Source organism: Dunckerocampus dactyliophorus, chromosome 8 (assembly GCF_027744805.1).
Source record: "Dunckerocampus dactyliophorus isolate RoL2022-P2 chromosome 8, RoL_Ddac_1.1, whole genome shotgun sequence".
Classification (NCBI taxonomy): Eukaryota; Metazoa; Chordata; class Actinopteri; order Syngnathiformes; family Syngnathidae; genus Dunckerocampus; species Dunckerocampus dactyliophorus.
Window position 1 is genome coordinate 6,916,807 of NC_072826.1, and position 23,736 is coordinate 6,940,542.

General features: G+C 40.8%; 1 protein-coding gene across 13 annotated transcripts in view; it reads left to right on the top strand.

Moving 5' to 3' along the window:
• Nucleotides 1-2,153: 2,153 nt before the first annotated feature.
• The window catches only part of magi1b (membrane associated guanylate kinase, WW and PDZ domain containing 1b), a 132,648-nt gene continuing 111,065 nt past the window's right edge, over nt 2,154-23,736 (top strand). For all 13 annotated transcript variants that reach the window (XM_054785535.1, XM_054785540.1, XM_054785537.1 and 10 more), the window contains exon 1: nt 2,154-2,884. In XM_054785535.1, the coding sequence (XP_054641510.1) occupies nt 2,587-2,884 (298 nt within the window). In that variant the 5' untranslated portion in view covers nt 2,154-2,586. The remainder of the gene's footprint in view (nt 2,885-23,736) is intronic.

Consider the following 23,736-nt stretch of genomic DNA (forward strand, 5'->3'; position numbering starts at 1 on the left):
GGATCCGCCGGGAGGAGCTGGACGAAGTGGCCGGAGAGAGAAAAATCTGGGCCTCCCTGCTTAGGCTGTTGCCCCCGCGACCCGATCTCAGATAAGCGGTAGAAGATGGATGGATGGATGTGCATTTAAAAAAAACAAAATCACGCAAAAAAATCAGCTTTTTTTGTGCTTGTAAACATAATTTGTGACATCTCGTCCTTTCACTGTCTAAATTTTTTTCTTCAGTGAAGTGTTCAGCTTCTTTAAAGTCACTAGTCGGGGAGGCATATCCAAGTGGCAAGATGATTATTGTTGACCATTATCTTGCCTTTGTTGTTACTTCTACATCAGTGCATCGTGCCACCAGCCAGTGGGAAAGGAAACAATGGATGACAGTGGATAATCATCCAAGACTTCCTCGTCACTTATGCCGTCACAACGCTACACTACAAAGACTGAAAATGACGATATGAAAGCACTTCCTCAGTGAAGCTGCTCCATGACAGCATCTCCATGCCATCCTGCAGACGACTGAGCTGACGTTTCTTTCATATTCTTCTGGATTTTATGTAAATCTTAAGATATGATGTGTCACAGTACAGATGTTGCATGAACTGACATACAAGAGTGTCGCACAAACAGCTTGCAATTCAATGCTTGGATAAGACACGAGGGGCGGTTTAAATGTAAAGATGTATGTCCACTAATGTGTGCGTGACAGCAAAAGACAGGCAGTGGTAGCGTGACAGTGACTTGGAAGATGCTGACACATCCTGACTGATGGATGTGTGCAAGAGGAAAAAGGAAGTTGGAGCCAGTGGCAATGCGTCTGCTTCTGTCGATCTGATTTGGGTGGGATTTGTGATTGCAAGCTGGCATGGACGCTCAGAAGCTTTTGAGTCTTGTATCATTCAATAGCTCTGCTTGATGTATTTTTTATCATTGGAGCGCCTTGTAAGTGCTGTTTTACTTAATAGTCTTTATGCAGAAGAATGCTGGTGTTCATAATTTATTATATTTGAGTCTTGGATTGCGTTCTAAGTGTGTTTCTGTGTTAAGGTTTGTTATCATCATCGGCCTCTTTCCGCATCCCACACACATGCATGTTAGGTTCATTGGAGACTCTAGATTGTCCACGGGTGTGAATGTGAATGGTTGTTTGTCTATATGTGCTCCACCTCTCAGCCAAAGTCACCTGGGATAGGCTCCAGCTCACCCTTGACCTTTATGAGGACAAGTGGTATAGAAAATGAATGGATAACGTAAGGGACCAAATAGGCAGCGTTGAAACAGACACACACTCAGATGTCCCGGAGCAGAAAGGAAAGGTGTGTGTTACTCACAAATGAAAAATAAAATGCACCTCAACTGGTCCAACCTGAAATACAACAATCCTGACAGGTAGGATCATCGTTTGACTCACCGCCACTGAGTTTTTATTTGCATATCAATAAGTCATCATACGCGGCCTGGCAGATTAATTCCCTGTTATAAGTGAAAAGTTCATTTGTAAAAAATGGTCTTATTATTATTGTTTTTTAAATAAATCCTATATTTTAAATTGTGCATTCAAGGTAATATTCATCAGCTCAAAGCTACAATTAAATGATAAAACAGTAGATGTCATAGCACGTTTAATAATCACAAAATCCACTGTGCCGGAGACAAAAAAAAGCTAACAAATAGTTTGGCTATTGGAACACTCATTAGACACAATATTTGCATACGCCTATAAGCACCACGCATGCGCGCTTGTACTGCTGCTGCTTTCAAGTACGCTACTCCAAATTGTGTGTCAAATACATAATAAGTTAGTGCTTCTCAACCTCTTTGAATTAAGAGCTTTTTAAAATCACACACACAAACGCAGAGAGCAATAGTGACTGTGTTTATTGAATTGACATTTATTTTCTGCTTTGGACTAAGTTAAATCTGTGACTAAACGTTACTTTTGGGACTGATAATACAGACATGGAATCGCGTTGCCTATTGTAGCTAGCGCATTTACACATATCTGTGGATCGAATAAATGTTTCTCGATAAATATTGATAAATAATATTGCCTTTTCATAAATCCATGTTGTTTAGTCGCTCATGTGACTGATCGAGTTCAGTATTTCCTACAGCACCTGAACGTAGCAAGAGCAGAACACATTCATTGCGTTTGTGTGTGGCGCTCGCAGTCAGTGGGACAAGCAGCGTCTTACCTGCTCAAACGAGTCCGGGATCGTAAAGTCAACGACCGGGGACAGCGATAACAAACCGTCGCTTCTGACATAAGGAAGAAAACGACATTTGAAGTGAGTTTAAGTAAGCGTGGTAATTGCTAATTGGACTCAAGTGTCACATGGAATGTTAATACGACATGGTACCACCAGACATGTTGAGGAAATGATACAAGAGTGTCTACGCCGTCAGAAGTGACTTCCAGGTGGACAACAATGGCTTGATTCCTTCCGTGCGACACTACTGCCAGAGGCGCTCATGTGTCTGTGGAAGCAACAGAAAGTTTGCTGCGCTTCACTGGGAAATCAACGCGCGTTGTGACTGTTTTTTTTAAACACACTCCAGCGGCAGAGTCCGCCTGCTTGTGTACGGCTCTCCAACATGTCCAACCCCGCGTTGAGGAAGAACCACTGGACCTCCCGTGTGAACGAGTGCTCCGTGTCCAAAGATGCCCGTGGGGACTTGAACGTACCACTGCGCGGCGGTGCGGAGAATGGGGAGTTTGCTTTTATCGGGCAACCTAAGCAGAATCAAGTGCTTTACAACAGTGGACAATTATCTGATGGGGAGCTTCTTCTGGAGGTGGAGAACCTTCCCATCTCAGGATTACCTCTGTACGATGTGCAGACACTCATAAAGAGCTGCAAAGGTCCCGTTAGGTTAAAAACCGTCAGGCAAGGTAAGCACTCCAAGTGGAATCAACACACACCAAACCCCTTACAGCTTCTGTTGTATTAATGTTGTTTAGAACCATTAAGTAACAAAAACAGGTAGGATTATTTTCTAATTCTTTTTTTCGATATTTAAGATATTTGTTTTTCAATTCGGCAAGAGTTATTCACCTCTAAATCCAACCGTTCAGGAGAAAAGTAATGTTTTAGATTGAGGAAAGCTGATGTGTTGAATTTACAAACCTGCGTTATATTGCCACATTCTATCATGGCCTTTGGTTCGGACCTTATTTTCACATTACCCCCATTCTCGAGGAAAGAAAAGAACCCATTAATAGTAATACATTATAAAGTTCGAAACTGAGGATAAATTAGTGCCTACACAGATGAAAATCTTATATCTTTGAGTTAAGTGAGCATGCATGAAAGAACAATCATATCCTGAAATCATATTGCTAACTGTCTTAATTGTGCTGTTTTCAAAAGAGATATATTACAATTGCTAACACAGTCTTTTGCAGGGAATTATTTTAGGTCAAATATTCTGCTTATTTTATTTGTTTTATTTGATTACTGGCCTTGTCATAACTTTATGATGTGCTTATGCGTTGTAGTTGGTGGCTAGACTAGATACATTTCTAGCAGCTGACAAGAATTGGAACAGCGGGCCAGTGTGGCTGATCTGTCTTTCTCATGGTCATCTTGACCCAGCAGGGCCCAGTGGGTTTGAGACTGAGCCACTCTGACAGGTTCCAAGCGTAGCGTGGCAGACTGCAATTTTTCACATTTCTCAGAGCTGTTTTTTGATCAAGCAGTGGGATCTGCTTTAAAGTAATGGAGTGCTAAATAGTGTTGTTGCTCATTTAAACCTTCCAAGTTGTAGATGGTAACCTCTGAAACTTCTGTAGACCAACTCTCAATTGGGACAGTTGACGACATGTCTTAGAAATGCTTGTTCTTTTATTTAACAAATTGACTGGCTTTACCTTATTCATCCTATTCACACGGCAGCATGTCATTTCTGGCTCTACTTTGTCGTGTGTTTACAATTTCCTGTATGAAGGAGTAATCACACTAATTAAAGCGTACATTATTATTACACATGCACTCTGGAGGGAATGAAGAGCCGTGGGTTTTAACTTAGTGGATTATTTTGGAGTGTTTATGTTGTTTTGTCTTATGAAAGATGTTGGTTATCACATGCAGTTGTCAAGGAACGGTCATGTTAGTCGCGTATGAAACTGTGCACGTTTGTGCCCCAAAGCTGTAAACCAAGTAAAAAACTGAACGTCATTTACAAACATGCATAGTGTAGACACAGGTGCCACCAGAACAGCTAAAAGTTACTGTCAAGGACACCACTTTTGAGGGCTTTGGGGTTTCAGATTGAACACGACACAACAAAAGAACAAGAACGTGATTTCTATGTCTTAAAAATCCTCATATCTGTAAAAAAAAAATGTTTGTAAGGCAAAACAAAGGCCATGATTGGTGTATGACTTAATCTCCTCCTTGTCATATAATGTGCCAAGAAGAAAGATCACACAATCCTGCATGCCATCCATTGTTGTCATTTGTTGGTGGATTACAGTGCTATGGTGTTGCTGACACAGATATCACCATCCAACCTACACACTCCATAGTGGAAACACTATTTACATGAAACACGTGTGTTCATCATGAGTCTTTATTGAGTTGCAGTTTGCTCTCAAACATCTCCATCATTAGTGAGTGTTGACTGTGCTCAGCTGTCCAGTACAGTCAGGAGGAGGTAACCACTCGCCACTCGAAAGTTTCGTCTCCTCTCACAGCTGCTCCTTTTCCAGGGCCCATCGGGGAATGTCTGGTGTCGCTGCCATACAACAATCACGTGATCTCATTCCATTTGATCGTTTTAATAATTCACGCTGTCTGGGAATTTCCCTCCCTAATCGGTTTTAATTGGGAAAATATGCTCAGCTACAAGGGCCATCTGTAAAATCAGGTTGACCTAATTTTACACAGAACGTGTGCCATTTTCTCCCTTGAATCAAGTGTGATGTGAGCAGGGAATACGCCTGTATTGGCTCCCAACTGTCAAGGAAGCTCTGCTACTATCCATTAGCAGCTGTATTAAGAGACGTGTGAAAGTGTGACGTTAGAGCCTACACCTATAGACACGTGCATGCTTTGTGTGCTGCTGAGCCCACGAGTGAAGAGAAGTCGATTTTACTGTGTATTGATCCTATAAAGCAAATTGAAAATACAGTAATCCCTCGTTTATAGCTATTAATTGGTTCCAGACTCGACCTTGATAAATGAATTTCCTTGATATAGGAATCAATGTTAATAAATGCAATATTTTTGTACTTACAACATAGAAAACCTGTTTAAAACCTTCTAAATACGTTTTTTAATATTATTTGAGCCATGTAGACAAGAAACGAGAAACAAGACACTCATATAACCAAATATAATAAACCTAAATACTGTACTGTATTGAAAATATGACAGAAATTAGACATAAACAAGATTGTATAGAAGGCAGCACGTTTAGAAGCCATTGTGGAGTTCACTTAAAAGGTCTGAAATCAAAGATACTTTCCGCTGTGTAACAACGATGTAGGAAGCACATGTGAGAGACACAACATATGGGTGGATGCTGCATGAGGATGAGCCAATCGGTGACGAGGATACTGAACAATAACTTCCTGTACTGTATAGTACGTGTACCCAGGCCTTGTATTTTCCTTCATTTAGCAATTTTTATGCCTGAAATGCTTTTTATTTAGGTCAAGAATACCTACAATTTACTTAAATATGCATATTTTTGACTAATAATAAGCCGTAGTCAACCATGAAACTGCAATCATTAATAATTAATTACTGAAAAAAGGTGATATAGTGAGGGAGTGATATTCGAACCGTGATATTGCGAGGGATTACTGTATTTGGATTATGTAATTGGGAAGCAGCTAATCTCAGTGTGCTTTCTGGTCATGTGCATATGTGATATTTTCATGCAGACTATTTATGTGGGTTATTTTTAGCCCCTATAAAATGTAATGACTGCATTGGATTTAGCTCAGCAGCCTTGTTAGAGGTTCTTCGTTACTTTCATTTATGGGCGTCCTAAGGTGTTTTCACTTCTGATACGATACTGACATTGCAGCCGATACCCATATCATTCCGATTCAGTGTCAGCACGACTCATACACACTTTTATTACTTATTTTGTAGTGTGGAATGTTAGAAAATACTTGCTCAAGTGATATGACTCAAACAGCGAACAATAGTCGCCAACATTAGGTACAAGGAAAAAGTCACTTTCTCAAGATTTGCGGATGTTTCGGACGGCATTGGCTGTCTGGCGGGGCTGGCGGTGTGTTATTTGCCTTTGTGCTCCTGCGAGGATCCTCATAGCCAATATCAATATTGGATTGGGACACACCTACTTTTATTAGCCACGTTTCCACCAAACGGGACGGTTCATTGGGTCAGGCCTGCATTTCCACTACAGCAGTGGTCCCCAACCTTTTTTCACCCATGGACTGACTCGTGTTCTCACAAATCTTTGGCGGACTGCGGGGGCGTTGGCGGGGTCCGCCATTATAGTGACCTAATGTGTCTTATTTAATATGTATTGTGTAAAACTAAGACGGTAGTAACATCAAATTAAAAGCACAAAATGAATACAGTCCCACCATCCACCAGTACGAGCCTGGAGTGTGTTTTTCAGAGAGAAGATTATTACGTCGCTGTTTGATGTGTGTGGTAAAAGGCAGTGTGCTAGCATCAATTAACTTGAGGTTGTGCATCAACAAATATGCACGTTAACACTCAATAACATCATCAAAACTTACCTTTATGCATTCCCACAAAGTTTATCACCATTTTAGATCAAATATGAGGTTTAAGAAAAACAATAAAAATACAGTATAGTAGTCTATCACTTTTTTCTTCACGGACACCTGTTGTTTGTTGCCTCTGAGCTCGCTCACGGACGTCTCCTTGGCAATGGCTGTGTTATCGCGATGACACCCTGCGAACTGAGGCTCCAAGATTGGGCACCTGTCACGGGAACTTCTTCAGGCCTACACACTCATGTATCCAAAGACACACATGCGCATTCGCACACCCATCCCTTCCCTCATCCAACGCCTTTGCTGCTATATCCCCCCGGTGGTGGCGAGTCCGGGACCACAGCTCGCGCCGATTATGGCTGCATTAGCTGTGGCTGGCTGCTGGCCGCGCTGGGATCACCACCACTCCCCTTTCCCCTCCCCCCTGGTGCAAGTCTTGTGTACATGTTGTGTAACAGTGTGCTTATTTGTTCCTATGTATGCTGAGGTTTTTTAACAGTCCCACACTATACTCCCCATAGGAGTTTAGTTTGGAAATTGTCTTTTTGTCCCTCACCTCCCCTCCTGTTGTTCCCTTTCCTCTCCCTCCTCATTGCCCAGTCATCCTGTCCTGCCTTCCCCCCCGTCTTATTGTATAGTATGTTGTATACAGTATGTATGGACGGATGATTGCACAATTCTGCTTGTACTGCTGTATAAGTGGCAAGTAAAGGCTGATTCTGATTCTGGTATCTATGCAGCGTGGGAGAAAGTTAGCGCACACAAAGTGGTGCGGTCTAGGACCGTCGAACAAAGTGAGACGAGTACAACAAACGACATATAGGCCTCCATGCAAAAATATTCTCTCAAAAAGATCTGAACTGATCTTGTGCAAACACACGATCACATCAGTGAGTGTTCACACTGAGATGAGATTGATAGCAGTATTTAGCAGACATACTGGGTATTCATATAATTCGAGGACTACACATGGAGTGTTTGTTGGATTGTGGGTTGTGTGCTTATAAGGCTTACATTTAGACGTCTTGGTTTGCCTTGTGAGGAATGTTTTGTGCATGCGTGTCTATTGAGATAATCTTCAGAATTTAATGCATGTGACCACACTTTTATGCAGTGTAAAATATGAATTATCATCATGTAACACCAATCATACTTTATCCCAGACAGGAAATCATGAAGCCACGGTTTGACGTTTGTTTCCCCAAAATGGTTTGATGAATGTTGCCTCATTCGCCATAGGATCATTAATTGCCATCTTTGCCTATAATTGTGGTTCGCTAAGTAGAGAGTGTCTATTTTATTAAACCTACTCGTGTAGAGTCTTCTTGGCCACATTTGCGTCTGGAAGTGCTTATTTCCTTTTGCACTGGAGGAAGTTAGACTCCCCTCGTTCCCCTAAACAATTATTCCACCTTTGTATCCTCTGACCGCAGTACAAGGACTCAATTTCCTTCTTCAGAGTTTGGCTTAAGCAAAGATCTCTGGCTTTAACTTCCTGTGTGTGAGCAGGGGGAAGAGAAGTAAGATGTGTAAGTTATAAGCGCCTTACCTACTTCAGGATGAAATTATCTCTAAGTGTGTGTCTGCACTTAATTTTAAGCCCTCTATTGAAATACAGAATACCAGAGGGATGCTCCTTTTCCAACATCAAATGCTCTTCCACTAATATAGAGCCTTTTTGTAATTCCACCAAGGATATACATGTGAAAACTCCGGGCTCTTTTTTTGCTGAAGAATGGACTGTTTTTTCCTAATGAGCCCAATTAGAGGCAATGGCATTGTGTGTGAAGAAGAGTTGGTCACGCTTGGCACTTTTAGTTAAACGCTATGTCAGAAGAGGAGAAAGCTGAATTTACAATAGTGGCACTAAGTTCACTTTCTTATTTCTGCAGACTGCTGTTGTGCTTTGTCCTTTAAAATATAGTTTACAAGTACACACAATAAGAGATATAATCATGAGGACCTGAGGTAGACCTACTATTGAACATTACCAAAGTAGAAATGGTAGTCTCTCCCTTCTAAAGCTAATGGGATACACAAGAAAGTTGAGCAGAACGCTCACAGCCAAGCACTCAAGTTAAGTAAAGATACACACTGTCCCCACCGAGCAACAGCGTATAAAATGAAAGCCATAAGCTTCATATCAGTGAGGTTGTGCTGGCTGCTAGTTAATCTAGCCAGAGTGTAGGATGGGTTGACAAATCTTCTCAAAAGGTCTTTTCTGAGTCCTCCTCAGCATAATCTCAAAGCTCACAGGTATGAAGATGCTCAGTGTTTGCATAATTAACCTCCAACTTCCCAAGGTGAACATTACCTGGCCGTTTTTAAAGAAGCAGCGACATCTCAAATTTTGTGCACATCTCCAATTTTGCACATGGCAATGTATTGATCCAGGCAAAATGATCAAGTTCATTTTCATTTATTGTATTATTAATTTATCACCATTCCAGGCCTAGTACCCTCGAGACAGTTTTTTTTTTTTCTGAGTGAGAAGTCTTGTCACAATTTAATCTTGCGAGATCTTGTGACACCCCTACATTTTAATATTTGTCTTGTGCTAACCGGAAAGTGCGGCTAAAGTTAGCACATTTAGTTTTGCAGGTTTTTCGGTGGCTCTCAGACAGTGGTTAGCTAGCAATAAGGGTTGTACCAAGACCAAAACCTATTTGCATTAGGGCCAGCGGATGCTTCACAGCCTCTCATTGTGCACTGTCACATGGCTCAAGCATTCCTGTTCTTTGTTGCGTGTTCAGTCAGGAATGGGATCATTCGGGTATGCTTTCAAATAGCACGCTTGCTTGTGTTCACGGAGGCCTCGCTAATGTGACGAAGCCTCTCTGTCAGCTCAGCTGCTCAGAAAGTCAGTTGAGGTGGTTATGCTCTTTCATCTACTTTTTTTAGATGATTATTTTTTACGAAACTCAAAACTCATCTGGAATCAAGTCACCTTGTCTTCAGTGAGGTTGCATATTATAGGGCAGTTTTTGATCCTATTGTGTAACAGGATCTTCACTCTGCAAGCACACTAGGCGCAGAAATGGTCACAGTAACCTTCCCATGTGGTTGAAATTCCCCAAATTACTGTCTAACCCTTTCATACATGTGGAGGCTGAACCTGCAGAACTATCAAAGGTGCTGCAACTCTCTGAAGTTCAGATTTCCAAGACTTTTGTTACAGCACATCACTGGTAAAGGAATTATTGCCATGCCATAGATATACGGTACTGTACTTTATTACGCTTCTTCAGTTTAGCAGTGTAAGGCTAAAAACTCACACAAACTCCTCCGATAAAGCACATTCAAAAACTGCACGCAAAGAAAATACAAAACAAAAGGAAAGAGCCAGTAAGTCACAGGAATAAATGTGTGGCCTTATAAATGTTTGTGGGTGCAAAACACCAAAGAAGAATGGGAGATATTTTTCATCTGGGGTGGTCACAGTGTTGTCATATAAATTATGTATGTGTGTGTGTGTATAATGTGCATGGATGGTGGCATCTTGGTCATCCCAAGCAGCCTAACCACAGACTGCAGTAGAAAAACTTTCCAGAAGACAGAAGTTCACTGTACACTTTAAATAACTGCCAGTCTTGAGTAAACCTACTCAGCGTGATAGAATCTTAATTAGACAGGCAGTGGCTAATTAGTCAAGACAGGAAAAGGATGGGCCTTAATTGAAACTTGATTAAGAGGTCACTTGTAGCCATCTTTTCCCTTCACTACTGGCATCACAATAATGTCAAGTTCCGCAAAGTGTTTATGTGACTGCTCAGGCACTTGCCATACTTCTCCCTCTTCTGTTCCTGCGCCTCACATTCAGACTCAAGTAATGAGGATTTATGAGTAATTTGTCAATGTAAGCATCAAATTCCATGTAACCTGGCCTATTTTCCAACAACATGACCCTATTCCAATGCAACACACTCAACAAATGGACATGGTTATAGCGGTTAAGTCAGAATAAAAAAAAACATCAACAACAAACATTTTTGTACAAATTCCACCACACTCTACGGAAAGCTGAATCAATGAAATTATACATTTTAATGATTTTTTTTCCCTCTCAACAAGTACAAGCTACACATCAGGGTGCAACAGTAGTGAGTCACACCGGGAGACATGGTGACCAATCCATGGTGCTATAATGATTGACATGTGAGACTGTCCTGTGATTGAACGAGCCTGAAATTCTTGCCTGTAACAGTACAGTCAGTAGTTTGCTAGTGATTTGAAACTTTTACTTCTTTTTCAAATCCTGGCTGGATGCTATATTTGGTCCCAAAACGTGGACGTGGTTAGGACGTCTATCCTATTTGATATGTTTTTCGTTAAAATTGATCTTCTGTATATGGTTTTTGGTTTTATGTATTGATTCACTTCAAAGTTGCAGCTGTAAGTGCCTCTTTTGTGACACAAGGCCTGGTGTCATATAGACACTCTGTTTACTACAGTTTACAGAGAACATAAAGTGACAGCTGCAACAAATGTGGTGTGGACTGAATGGGGGAAGTGTGTCACTGCTTGCTTGGAGTAGCCATCATGACTACCCTGTCTGATACCCATATGAAAACAGTGCTAAGCAGCATTATGACTTGAACCAAACCCTCCTTGTCATCATTCCGTCACCTTCCCCCACGCAGGAGAACAGAGACGGCCTGATGGATGCCATGAGAAGCTGAGCTAAATGGAATATTTTTGTAATTACAGCATGGAAAACCTGTTAATGACATTGGAGATATGTTTTAAATTTTTTTACCATAATTAGGCTTGTACACAAGAAATAACACCCCTTTTGTCACCTTTACACTCCCGATTATTCCTTGTTTACATCACATTGCTAAAGCGCAGGCTACGGGATCAGTGCAGGGATACGAGACGGCCACAGCTATAAGCATAGTAGCTTTAACTAGGTAACCTCCAATGTATTTATTCTAAACGTAAAGGGTTTCAAACGGAGTGGGGAAGGACAAAGTAAGAAGCCAAAAAATTACTTCTTCCACACGGAATGGGAATAGAACTTTTTTCACTATCATGTCGGGCATGCTATGGCTGACTCCATGCAGTGTTAAGGTATTGTAATGTAAGATAATGTCTCATTACTGTAACATTACTGATGCCGAGTGACCAGAATACTCCATATGACTTGTCTTTCAATATATCTGACTAATAATGGGCAAAAGTGACCTGCGAAACAGCCATCATTCATAATTCATTTTTGAAAAACCATGATAGAGTGAGGGGTGTGATGTAGCGAGGGACGACTGTATCGCCTCAGTTTGCTGGGGTTGCATTCTCAGACCACCCGCAACTAGAAAAAAAAATTTGAGGCACACATAAAAATGTCTGTTAACACTCTTAACACAAGCCAGCAGGAGGTCATCAAGCTAAACGTTTTCCTTCCTCACGGTGCAAGGCATGCTGAGTAAGCTCCTGCTAGGGAAGTGTGCACGTGGGCTTCCCAGCATACCTTGCAGGTCATGAACTTGTATAGAATAGTATTATTTTGTATGTATATTAGTGTGTAAGCAACTATTTTGATACCTATTATTTTGCTTCGTGTGGTACAGTCCCATTGTGTGTTCCACATGTGTTACCATTATTTTTGGTTGCACCGTGAGTGAGCTAGGCATTTGCGTTGATCAGCTCCTGTTGGTTTGTGATGTTTGAGTAAGAGTGTAAATATCAAAGTAATTGAATTTCTAGTTGGACACACACACACACACACACACACACACACATATACTCTTAAACTTGTCATCACAAAAACATATGCAAGTATTTTGTAATCGTGGGATGCAACATCAAAAAGCCGTTTCTCTGCACTCTGTACTGCTCAGGAATGCACTGTTTACACAGCCGGGCCTGACCACTATCAGTATTTTGCTGTTTTAGGTGTCTGCTGTGTGTCACTGACATCTATTATACCAGTGGTTCCCAAACGTTTTACAGTTGCGTACCCCTTCAGACATTTGACCTGAAGCCATGTACGCCCTACTCCTGCACACGTAAAACGCATAAATCTTTTTATCTCAATGAACTTGAAATATTGATCATAATGAATTGGTTCATTAATTTTATAGTAATTTAGGGTCAAAAATGTGTATTTTGCATGCTCACATTTTGATAAAGTGCCGCATGAGCGCCGATAAATGGAGAGTAATCATCCTACATATCTTTCATTCCAGTCTGATGTTGGAATCCTTCCCTTTGAATGGGTTGAATTTGAGCTTCACTTTTTTGTCCACTCACGATGGCTGTGGTGTAAGTCTGCATATTAATTTAATACCAAATTGAAGGGGAAAGTTTAACAATCATGATAAAGCATAAAGCTGGGCGATATGGACCAAAACTCATATACCGATATATATATATATATATATATATATATATATACTGTATTTAGGTTGAATATTGATATAAGATATATACCCCGATATTTATTAAGCAAAGCGAGTTTAGACAAAATCAAAGCCAAATATGCATTTTATTAAAATAAATACTTAACATGAGGATGTTTTTTGAAATTTTAAAGCTTCATGCAAGATGCACATAAAAAAAATCTTAGCTAAAAATAGCCTGTAAAATAAAGTCTATTACTCTCTTTTTGAAATAAATATAGAAAAAGTAAAATATATTTTTTTCATAACAAACCTTTACCTATGCTCAAATCCCCAGCTAATAACAAAAGAACAAAATATGTATGTTTTTTTTAATAGTATTTTTTTTTTTTTTTTTTTTTTTTTTTTTTTTTTAGGTTAACTTGTTTATGTCCTTATTTTGTGCCAGGAACACCAACCTGTCAAGTGCATCAGGCTTAGCAACTGTCTGTCTGACTTCCTTGTACATCTGTGGTAGAGCTTGTCGTGCTAAATAATTGTGACTGCGAAACTCGCTGCACATCGCTAGTCCATCGTTTGCAGCAGATTTTTAAAGATGTTTTTTCCACTGTTGCAACGAGGACCATATCTTAGCAATGTGATAGGACACATCTTTATAACGCAAAAATATTGAAATATCGCCCAGCCCTAATAAAGCAGTATCCAAAGTACAAAAATACATACAAGCAACCATAAAGCATAATTTTCGGGAGAATCCCCACTCACAGTGAGAGGTTTTTACCGTTGCACCGTGCGGGGATTGGAACACCACCATAAATGAAATCTTCAAGATTAAACACTCTTATTGCACATATAATGCACACAGAGCAATGAACAATTTCATGCTCTGTCTCCTTTCTGCTCCGTTCTTCTTGCGTCGTGAGGCGGTCAGGCGCACTCGTAATTGTGAGTGTTGGGCGCTAATTGTTTTGAATTTTTATTCACGTACCCCCTATTACAGGGCCGCACGATGGCCTAGTGTTTAGCATGTTGGCCACACAGTCAGGAGATCGGGAAGACTTGGGTTCGGCCTCTGTTGGGCATGTCTGTGTGTATTTTGCATGTTCTCCCCGTGCGTGCCTGGGTTTTCTCTGGGTACTCCAGTTTCCTCCCACATTGCAAAAACATGATTCATTGGCGACTCTAAATTGTCCATAGGTATGAATCGATCAGTCCAGGGTGTGCCCCGCCTCTCGTCCGAAGTCAGCGGGGATAGGCACCACCACACCCACGATGCTAGTGAGGATAAGCGGCACAGAAGATGAAGGAATGAATGAATGAATGAATGAATACCCCCATTACAATTTGTGTACTCCTAGCAACCTAGGTATGTGTCCTGGGTGCAAACGACACAGCGGATTTGAGCATGTTATGAGATGTCTCATGTTATTATTGAAGAATTGCAGGAAAAAAGGTTAGTTGAAAGACGGCATGTAGAATTTTTCATCTGCGCTGCTGTTAGCTGGTCTGTAATGTTGTCACGGTGACAAATGCACATCCTCACCACACATGTTCCGATTTTTTTCCCCCCAGTCCTATACTTCCCTACTTGATATCATTTGTCAGCGGTGGAGATAAGAGCTGTTTTTGTACAGCTGTGACTTGTATTCCTGCAGATAGCTTATCAAATTAGACTGTGCTTGGAATGCAGGCCGCACTGGTGGTGGAGTTTACTCATCTCTTCTACCTGATGCAGGAATTTAATCTCTTCCAATGTAAAAGCAATGTGCCGCATCAGCACACTTTTTTAAAAATATACATACATAGTATCTGTTTTTCTCTTAGATGGCCCCTTTTTATGACAATTACCATGCCGGTGATGTATTGCTCCAATTTACTTAGCACACAGACAATCACCTGTTTTCTCGTTGATAGAAGAAGCTGGCCTGCATAGGCATCCCTCCATGTCCTCAAGCTCTACTAGGCTTAGGAGCTCATAAATTAGACAAGAAATCTAATTTCCCTGTGGGGCTTTTAGGTGCAGAGACGTGCTGTTTCTTTTCAGGGGTGGTTGATTTGTCTTCTTCTTGATGTGTATAGGCTGATAAGAGGATGGCTGGAACTAGCCTGTGCTGTAGTTGCGTGCTGAGTCACCGGGAAGCAGTCCTCCTCTCTCTGTCACACTGACTCCGGGGCTTTACCAGCGCACATGGCAGGCCCGTCTGGTGGTGTCTCCTCACAAGCGGAGAAAACTGGATTTTGTGAGAGGGTGTTTATTAAAGGTGTCAAATTGTGTTGGTCACACACAACGGCCACGCTTCTCACGTGAACAATGCTATCCGGGTCGACAGCTGGAAAGAAGTCTAGAAGAGACTGTGATAAGAAGAGTCATTTTCAGCACTGCCCTTTTACCAGCCCCTCTCTTCTCTTCTTCTTTTTTTTAAGTTGTTCATCTCCCCCTCTATTCCTGTGTAGCTTCCTCAAGCCATTGTGTTGCCTTTCCACACAGAGGTACTCATGGCATTTCCTGCTTGATAGGGTGGAGGTTTTCACAAAGTTGGAACATGGTTTATTTGAACACATTTGGGCTTGGTTGACAAGCCTGCAAAGTGTGTTTCTTCTCCTTTCTTTCAACTACAAAGCGGTGATCAAATGACAGCTTACCAAGTGGTGACTCAAATATGTCGTCGTTTGACGCCTGCTGTTTGTTTGTTTTTTTACAGTAATAAAATGGGTTTGTGATTTAGTAACACAAACAAAATGCTGTTCATTTTTCACAAGGGTTGAGCATCGTTTGAGTTTGAGCGATTCCGATTCTTCGTTGCGATTCTGCTTCCTAACCATTCTCGATTCCGATTCTTTTCAAAGGTAGCGTCATAAAAGTTTGCATTGTTTAAATGAGAGCGCTAACCAAAGTTTTTGGATGAAATGTCTGAATGTCTGTGATTTTTATTTTTGAAAACCTCATGAATACATATCCTGTTATTCATGTGTTGCAGAGTGTCTTATTATGCAGAATAGACAACGCGTAATTAACCATGGAGTAAACACTTAATGCGGGGTCTGATAAAATTCCTGGCAAAAGCTGGCGTTAACGTCAAGTCCTTTGTGTATGGAAAAAGTACACAACCTTTCCTTAGCTGGATATTTGAGTTGGCCACTGTATACGCAGTATAAAGTATAATTTACAGTATTTGATGCTTCAATGTTGGCATAATATGGACGTAATTTATTGTTTTACTTACTTGACTGGTTGGAAGAAAGTACATCCTGGACAGGAATTATTTATGACGACTTTATGACTATAATAGCGGAACAAGATGTTGTGGGTGCACCGGAGGCAAAAAAACAGTATGATTGCGAACCAATAGGACCTTTCAGCGTGCCCCCTTTGTCCAATGATCACACAGTTTGTACGTCCTGTTGTACACCCTCGAAAGTGTTGGCAACATATGCAAAGCAAACTTGTCCACCTGAACAGATCCACCCGACCCAGTTTTCCTATCCTCGGGAAAAAGGTGCACACCGACAGTCAACACCGACTGAGACGTTTGATCGGAAAAGTAAATACAAACGGAACAGCACAAAATGGTGTGCGGTCACAGTGTGCGGTTTAATACATCGCCAAAGAAATGCTGCGCTTTAAAACGGTTGAAAAGCCAGGATTTCATGTTAGCTGCATGCCTGTGAGGAAAATACATGTCACAAACGGCAATTCCACGACTTTACAGAGTGAAATATGATGCATGAAAGGAATATTGCATTATTATGATATATTATTATTATATATTATAGCAGTGGTTTATTTGGTCGTTTGGCGTCAAATTGTGGGACAGTAAACGATTCAAAACGCACCTGCATTGTTTTCACTCAGCTAAATAAAAAAATTTGCTGTTGTCAAATTTTTTCATTGTACTTTTCTTAAAATTAATGTTAAAATCTTGTCTTGACTCGTTCTCGTGGACCCATTCTTGTGTATCATCTCGTCTAGTGAGTTGGGTGTCTCATGGCACCCCTCGGTGGTAATTATTCACCTCATGAAGCCATCTACAGTATTGCCTTGTCTGTTTTGTTGAAGTTGAAATAGTGTTTTGTATGTGTCCATGTGGCATAGCCAGTCTGACAGGTTGGAGTGAAACTACAGCATACTTGTGCTGCACTTGTCAGCAGGTGCACTGGGCGGCGCTGGGCTGCAGATTGCAACACAGGTGCAGAGGCGGGGCAGACACAGCAGTGTTAAAAGCACAACGTAACCACACACACATACACCCATGCAGCCTTCTTTGTACTACAACCTTGTTTATTCTCAGGTATTATCATAGAGATCCCCCAGCTTTTCATTCCGCGTAAGATCATATCCTACCACATTCGACCACATTTGTCTTCACCCTGGTGACATAGCAAACATAAGAACTATCTCTCCCTTTGCTCGTGTCATGGTGGTCATGTGGGGTTTGCAAACTTGATGTTTGAGGTGATTGGTGTCAGGTGACCTTTGGTTCCCACGGCAGCAAGATCTTAAATCCACAGGCGCCGGTCATCTACACGGGCATGGCTGATTTATTAAATAAAATCTTCCTGAAAGCGTTGGGAAACAGATAAACATTGGTTGGGAAAGGAGACTCTTTTAGTCTCATGATGTTGCAGGCAGATAACTTTGTTTAGTTGCGTGAGTATGGGCAGGCCACATTCCTGGCATTTCTTTGCACAGACAGAGAGGTGCAACGGCTTTGTTATCCACGTCTGGTTGGAGGGAGCATCACTTTGATCTAGCACTGACTGAGATGGCCAGAAAATTACGTTTTCCTTCTTGTACAATTCAAGAATATGAAAAATATTCAATCGACAGAAAGGCAACAACCCTCAACTGCCTGCTAGCTTCTCATTGTTTTGTTTATGTTTCATGTAATTTGTTCCGTGCAATCTGTCGCTACCAGATGTTCCATCCAAGTAGAGCATATAGTCAAACCTCACTTGGGTTCACTGTATAAACTATTTGAGGGCAACTAGCGCATACAGGAACTGCAAATGGGCATAAATGTGGAATTGTTTGAAGACTTTCTACATGGTTATAGGGTGTGTGTGTGTGTGTGTTGATGGGATCTTTCTGTTCATTCATCCAGAAGAATATTGGTGTGGTCAGAGGTTAGTGGTGTAGGCAGAGGGGGCTTGTTGCGCAGTCTCCATTTTAGTTGTTCCCAAAAGTGTTTGATGGGGTGCTAAACAGATGAAAACAAACACGACCTCGTGCTGACAAGCTGTCTCTGTTTGCCAAACAGAATGGTTGAAATACATTTCACTTAAACGGTCTTAAATGACTTATGTTGTAGCAAAATTGCAGAAGCTAAACTATAAAGTAGAAGTGCTTTTATGTCTAAATTTGTGGTGGGTAAAAGTTGAAAGACAGTCGTGAATATAAGAACATAGCATTAAAGTTTCCACAGAAAACTGGTGCCTGGGAGTTAGCTGTAATTCAATGCAGTTTTACACCAATTATGTCATTGCATTGCTCTCCATTGTAAAAAAACAACAACAAAAAACTGAGGGAAAAGTTTGTTGAATCTCCACTCAGGCCCTGGACTAGTGTGTGTGTGTGTGTGTGTGTGTGTGTGTGTGTGTGCGTGCGTGCGTTTGGGCAGTGGACACAATGGCGTACATGCTTTGTGTGTGCTCTTAACGATCGCACCAATCATCATACGCTAAAGGGCACAACAAAGGTCGTTAAAGGGGCTTTTGTTTTGACGCTCTAAACATAGACCTGGTCTATATTTTGATACCATCTTACTGCCGGCAATTCTTGCTTTGTTGGGTGTGAGTCAGCAAAGAGTCAGCTACTGTTTTCACATATGAAATGTCAACCTACGATAGTAGCTCTGTCATTGTCAAACAAATATCAGCAACAGGCTTGTTTTTGAATATTTTTTGTATTGAAATTACGTATAAACCAACACAAGCCAAGAAAACAGTATTAACTTCATAACATGATGTTGTCTTCCACAACATCATCATGCATCATGGAATGTGGTAAATGATGCAGTATATGTCCGCTTATATGAAACAATATCATTTTTTGCATGTCTTCACATTAAATGTGAAAATTATGTTTGAGTCAAATATATCTATGCAAGACCGTGATGTGTAGCTGCAAGATACACACATACGCCCCACACACACACACACATGCCATTACATATTTCCCATCTGCCTGATATTCAAGTGAAATAGAGCAGACGCAGGAAGAGATGAGATGCCAAAAGTTTAATAAAGAGCGTTTTTGTATGTACACCTGCCTATCCAGTCCATTTTTCGGACTTGTTTCTGGCTAGATGAGTGCCATCTTGCATCCACTAGCACAGTCCCGTTATTCTATTTTAGTCAAATCGGTGACAGGTTGAGAAGATTATACATTAAAGGAAAACTGCACTTTTAAAAACAATTTTGCCCATCATCCACAATCAGTATGTGAAACATGAACACATTTCTTTCATTTTTCTGAGTTAGCATGAGACAGCTAACATTGCACGTCAAGGGAGGTTCCTATTACGACCTATCCTGGAAAAAAAACACCAACAGTGCCATTTACATAACTGACTCGTATTATTGTAGCAGCTACCACGAAAAACTATATCTGGAGTAACACAACGCCTCGCTAGTCTCAGCGTCACTCACAAGGCCTCAAGCCACTGCAAGGGACAGATGGAAGAGTGGATACTACTGGCTCTCAGTTTCACTACAAAGACACGGCAAGATGCTCGTTTGCTGTCAGCATTTTTTACCCGAGGACTGGAGCACAAGTCTTGTGCTGAAAGACACGGCCTTCCCAATGAGAGCAGACATTGTAAGTGTCGTCGCTGTTTCTATGCTGCAGCTTTTGACGGAAGTAGTGTTCACTCCTATGAGCTACTGTATGTGAAATTATTGCACCTAGGAAAGAAGTTCTGGAAATGTTTTATACCATCAAAATACGCCAGGATACTGTAAGTATTACATGTTATCATCAGTGTACATGTTAATGCATGATCACAGCATGTATATAAATGATAAAACGTTGTTCGCCTTTTTTTTTTTTTTTAGAGGGCTTTATAGTCGTAATAGGTGCCTCCCATGGCGTGCAATGTTAGCTGGCTCATGCTAACTCGTTTCCTCTTGTTTGAACGCACAGAATAGGAAAGAAATATGTATATGTTTCACATGACTGTGTGTGGCTGATGGGCAAAATTCCCCCCCAAAAAGTATATTTTTCCTTTTAAGGTGTTTAGTGGAAATATGAAGTGTGGTCAGTTTTAATTTAATTCTTAATTCCATATCAAACGAAGAAATATTGGACAATTCTAGATTGGGGAAGGCCCTTTTTGGTTCCAGCATTTCAGGCCGTATTCGTACTGTGCCAATCATACCTTTTGGCTAGTGCGAGTACTCTGATCTGTGCTCGAGTTCGATGCACTTTCCCTCCTTTTGGTACAATTGGAATAGGTGGGCCAAGGCATGGCACGATTGCATGGACGCGCGCAGAGTAGCTGAGTCATAGAATGAAAGTAACGTGATCAGTAAATGAATGCAAGCAGTCCAAATAATCCAAATGTCCTCTGATTTAAAAAGCGAATTCATGCAGTAAGTCGTTTTTTGGTTTTTTTAGTGCGTGTAAACATAGTAAGTATTCAAGCTTAGGCATGTTTGCTTGTCCCTTTACTTCTACACTTTTGTTTTACTGTAATTCCTATGACTTTATGGATTATTTTCAGTCTTATATTGAGTTGTGAGGATTATTACTTGCGAAAGGAGCAACCATATTGCGGTAATGAAATGACATGTCTTTATTACGTGCACAAATGGAGGTGCAGGTGAGCAAGCCTGCTGTGGGCTTTGTCTTTTTGAGTTTTGAATTTTCCTAGTCACACAGAAGAGATGGGTTTATTTCTCCTCAGCAGATGGATACGTTAAAATTGGTCAGTTTAACTAATAGAGTTCAGTAGTTACAGTATATTAGGTATATCAGTGTTTTGGCTACCATTATACGGTGTTAGGGGGATGCCTCGCCCCTGTGTGCACCCTCCCAAAACTTAGGGGAATCACTGTATAATATGATATTTGCAGTTACATTTTTATATTAGTATAGTTCATTAAATAGAGCAAAATCCTCAAGAAATTCGAAGTTGGCATCGGACTTTGGGTTTATTCATATCATATCATATCATATCCTGTATGTGTATGTGTATATGTATATATATATGTGTGTGTGTATATACATATACATACATACACACACACACACACACACACTCTGTATGTGGCATCATATAATACAATACAATATAATACAGTATAGTGTCTAGGAGTTCACTATAAACCTTGAATTATTGTCTGATAATAATCAGGCCAATATGAGGTATTATGACATCGTACGGATAAATCCGATAACACTAAAAAATAGCTCAGATAAACCACAAATGTTTTATTGATAGTTTATTACTTTGTCGCTAACGTCACTTGGGCTTAATTTGCCTCACTACTGTCTTTGCATTGACAAAAGTTGGTAGTTTCTCCCTGTGTATATGCCCATTATATTGTGAATAGAGAGATATGGGGAAGCTGCAGTGCTCTCTGGCTCTGTGGCTTATTATGTTTATCTAAACACAAACCTTACAGCGGCTAGGCTCCCATGTGCTAAGGTAGGATATGAACTCCGCAAAAAAAACCCCCATAAAATATTAAGAATGTTGATATGAGCTTAGTAAATCAACAAATGTGATAACAGAGTAGCTGTCAATACACTGACTAAGGGTGCCTGTCTCAGGGGATGCAAAACAAGGCACATGGTTGTGATTAAAACGGGCAGTCGAGCACATCCTTTACATTAACACACTGCCTAAGGGGGTGCTGTGTTTTATGAGGGGGTATGGTACAAACATTGTGCCCTCGCAGCGGTAGAAGTCAAAAGTTGATAAAGATGAGAAGAGCACTTCTATTTTTCATTCTGTCAGCTCAATCTAGAAGGTCCATCAGCCAAATGAGTCTCATGTTAGTGGTGGATGTGCTCCCCTCAAAATGTGTTAATTCTCATTAAATATTTGCCCCAAACTTTCTTCCAAGAGCTATTGCATAGCAGAAATGTTTGACGTGACAGAAAATTCCCTGCATTGTGATGTACTGTAGTCACTGGCCCTTCCACTGCAGACGTAATGTTTATATACTGTACATCATCTGGGAATGCTGGCGCAGGTTTCATTGCATTATTTCCCCACACAAGACAGTTTCATAATACCCAGTGATCATAACAAAGGGGAATCTATTCTTTCAGCCACCTTCCACTGTGGCTCGATTCCACATCTGTCTTTGTGAAGGAACAATGTCTAAATTATTACATTGTCTAAGGTTTCTTATTCTTCTTTCACACTCATGCATATGTAGTTGCACGGATAGCAGGAGTGGTGCACTGAATAACAATTTTATAATAATTTTTAAAACTCTACTATTCTTCTACAAACCAAAAGCAGTACAAGTAAAGAGACCAGTCATACTACATGGGGAAAAAAAAAGAATGCCCAACAACCACAATACAAACCAACCTTACAGGAAATGACTGATTTGTCTCTGCTGATTACTGTTAGAATAAAGAGCATACAGGACATGTCCCGTGTTCCCGACATTAGATGTGGAGGGAATATGCTGTATTTTGCATTCTGTTGGAGGATCCTGACAGTTTCAGTGGAAAGTCAGGCACCCTTAAATCTCCATGTTGTCCGTATAGGCTATAAATGCCTACCTCCATTTATCTGTAAGTACTAAGAACAATTCAGAGTCACTATCGACTAGTCATGAAAACGCTGTTGTCGACCAGCTCAACTCTCTCCCCCACTGTCAACCTTCCATGGCCTTGTTTTGACCTTTCCGCAATCATGGTTCACCTTCTGTGTGAGGGAAAAGAAAGAAAGAAAGAAAGAAAGAAAATATGTCAACATAGCCACTATTTGGTGAGGGAACACAAAGAAAGCCTAACATCCATGCAAGAGAAGAGGGCCCATAAGGTGACACTGACCCACAACATATGTCTAGGGTGTGAATGCCAAATGGAGATAGCATATTGATGGGGGCCGTCCTTTACCTTAATGATGGAAGGAGCAGCTTTGAAGAAAACAAATCTTTTAAGACCAAGTATGCCCTAATGTTATGTTTAATGTGATTAGATTGCAGTTAAAAGAAAATTATGATAAGAGGAGGAGGGGTACAGAGAAATAGGATTTGATATCCGTTTGAATGGTGAAAAGAGTCCCTGGGAGGGTGGGTGGTGGCCTTTTGATCGTTGAAAAAGCCTACACAACACTGTTTTCCTTGGCTCCTTTAGTCTGTCATACACAGTAAATGACACTGTGAAGTCATCTTAAGCTGGCCACTGTTGCTTGAAGTACAACACACAGATTTTACGATCTGTAGCCAGGGAGGAAAACAGAGGTCCCCGGAGAGAGGTGGGTGTGATCTTAAGTACTAATGATAGCTAAATGAGTTAATCTTATCTTGTTGTTTTTCGTGACAAGGCTGAGAACCTCCCAACATCCGATACAATTGTACAGTATTGTATTGGATGTTGGCACTGCTGGAAAAATGGTACAAGCTGAACTGTTCCCCCTTGGCAGCTGTAACAGCTTCCGCTGGGAAGACGTTCTATAAGATTTTGGAGTGTGTCTGTGGGAATTTTTGGTCATT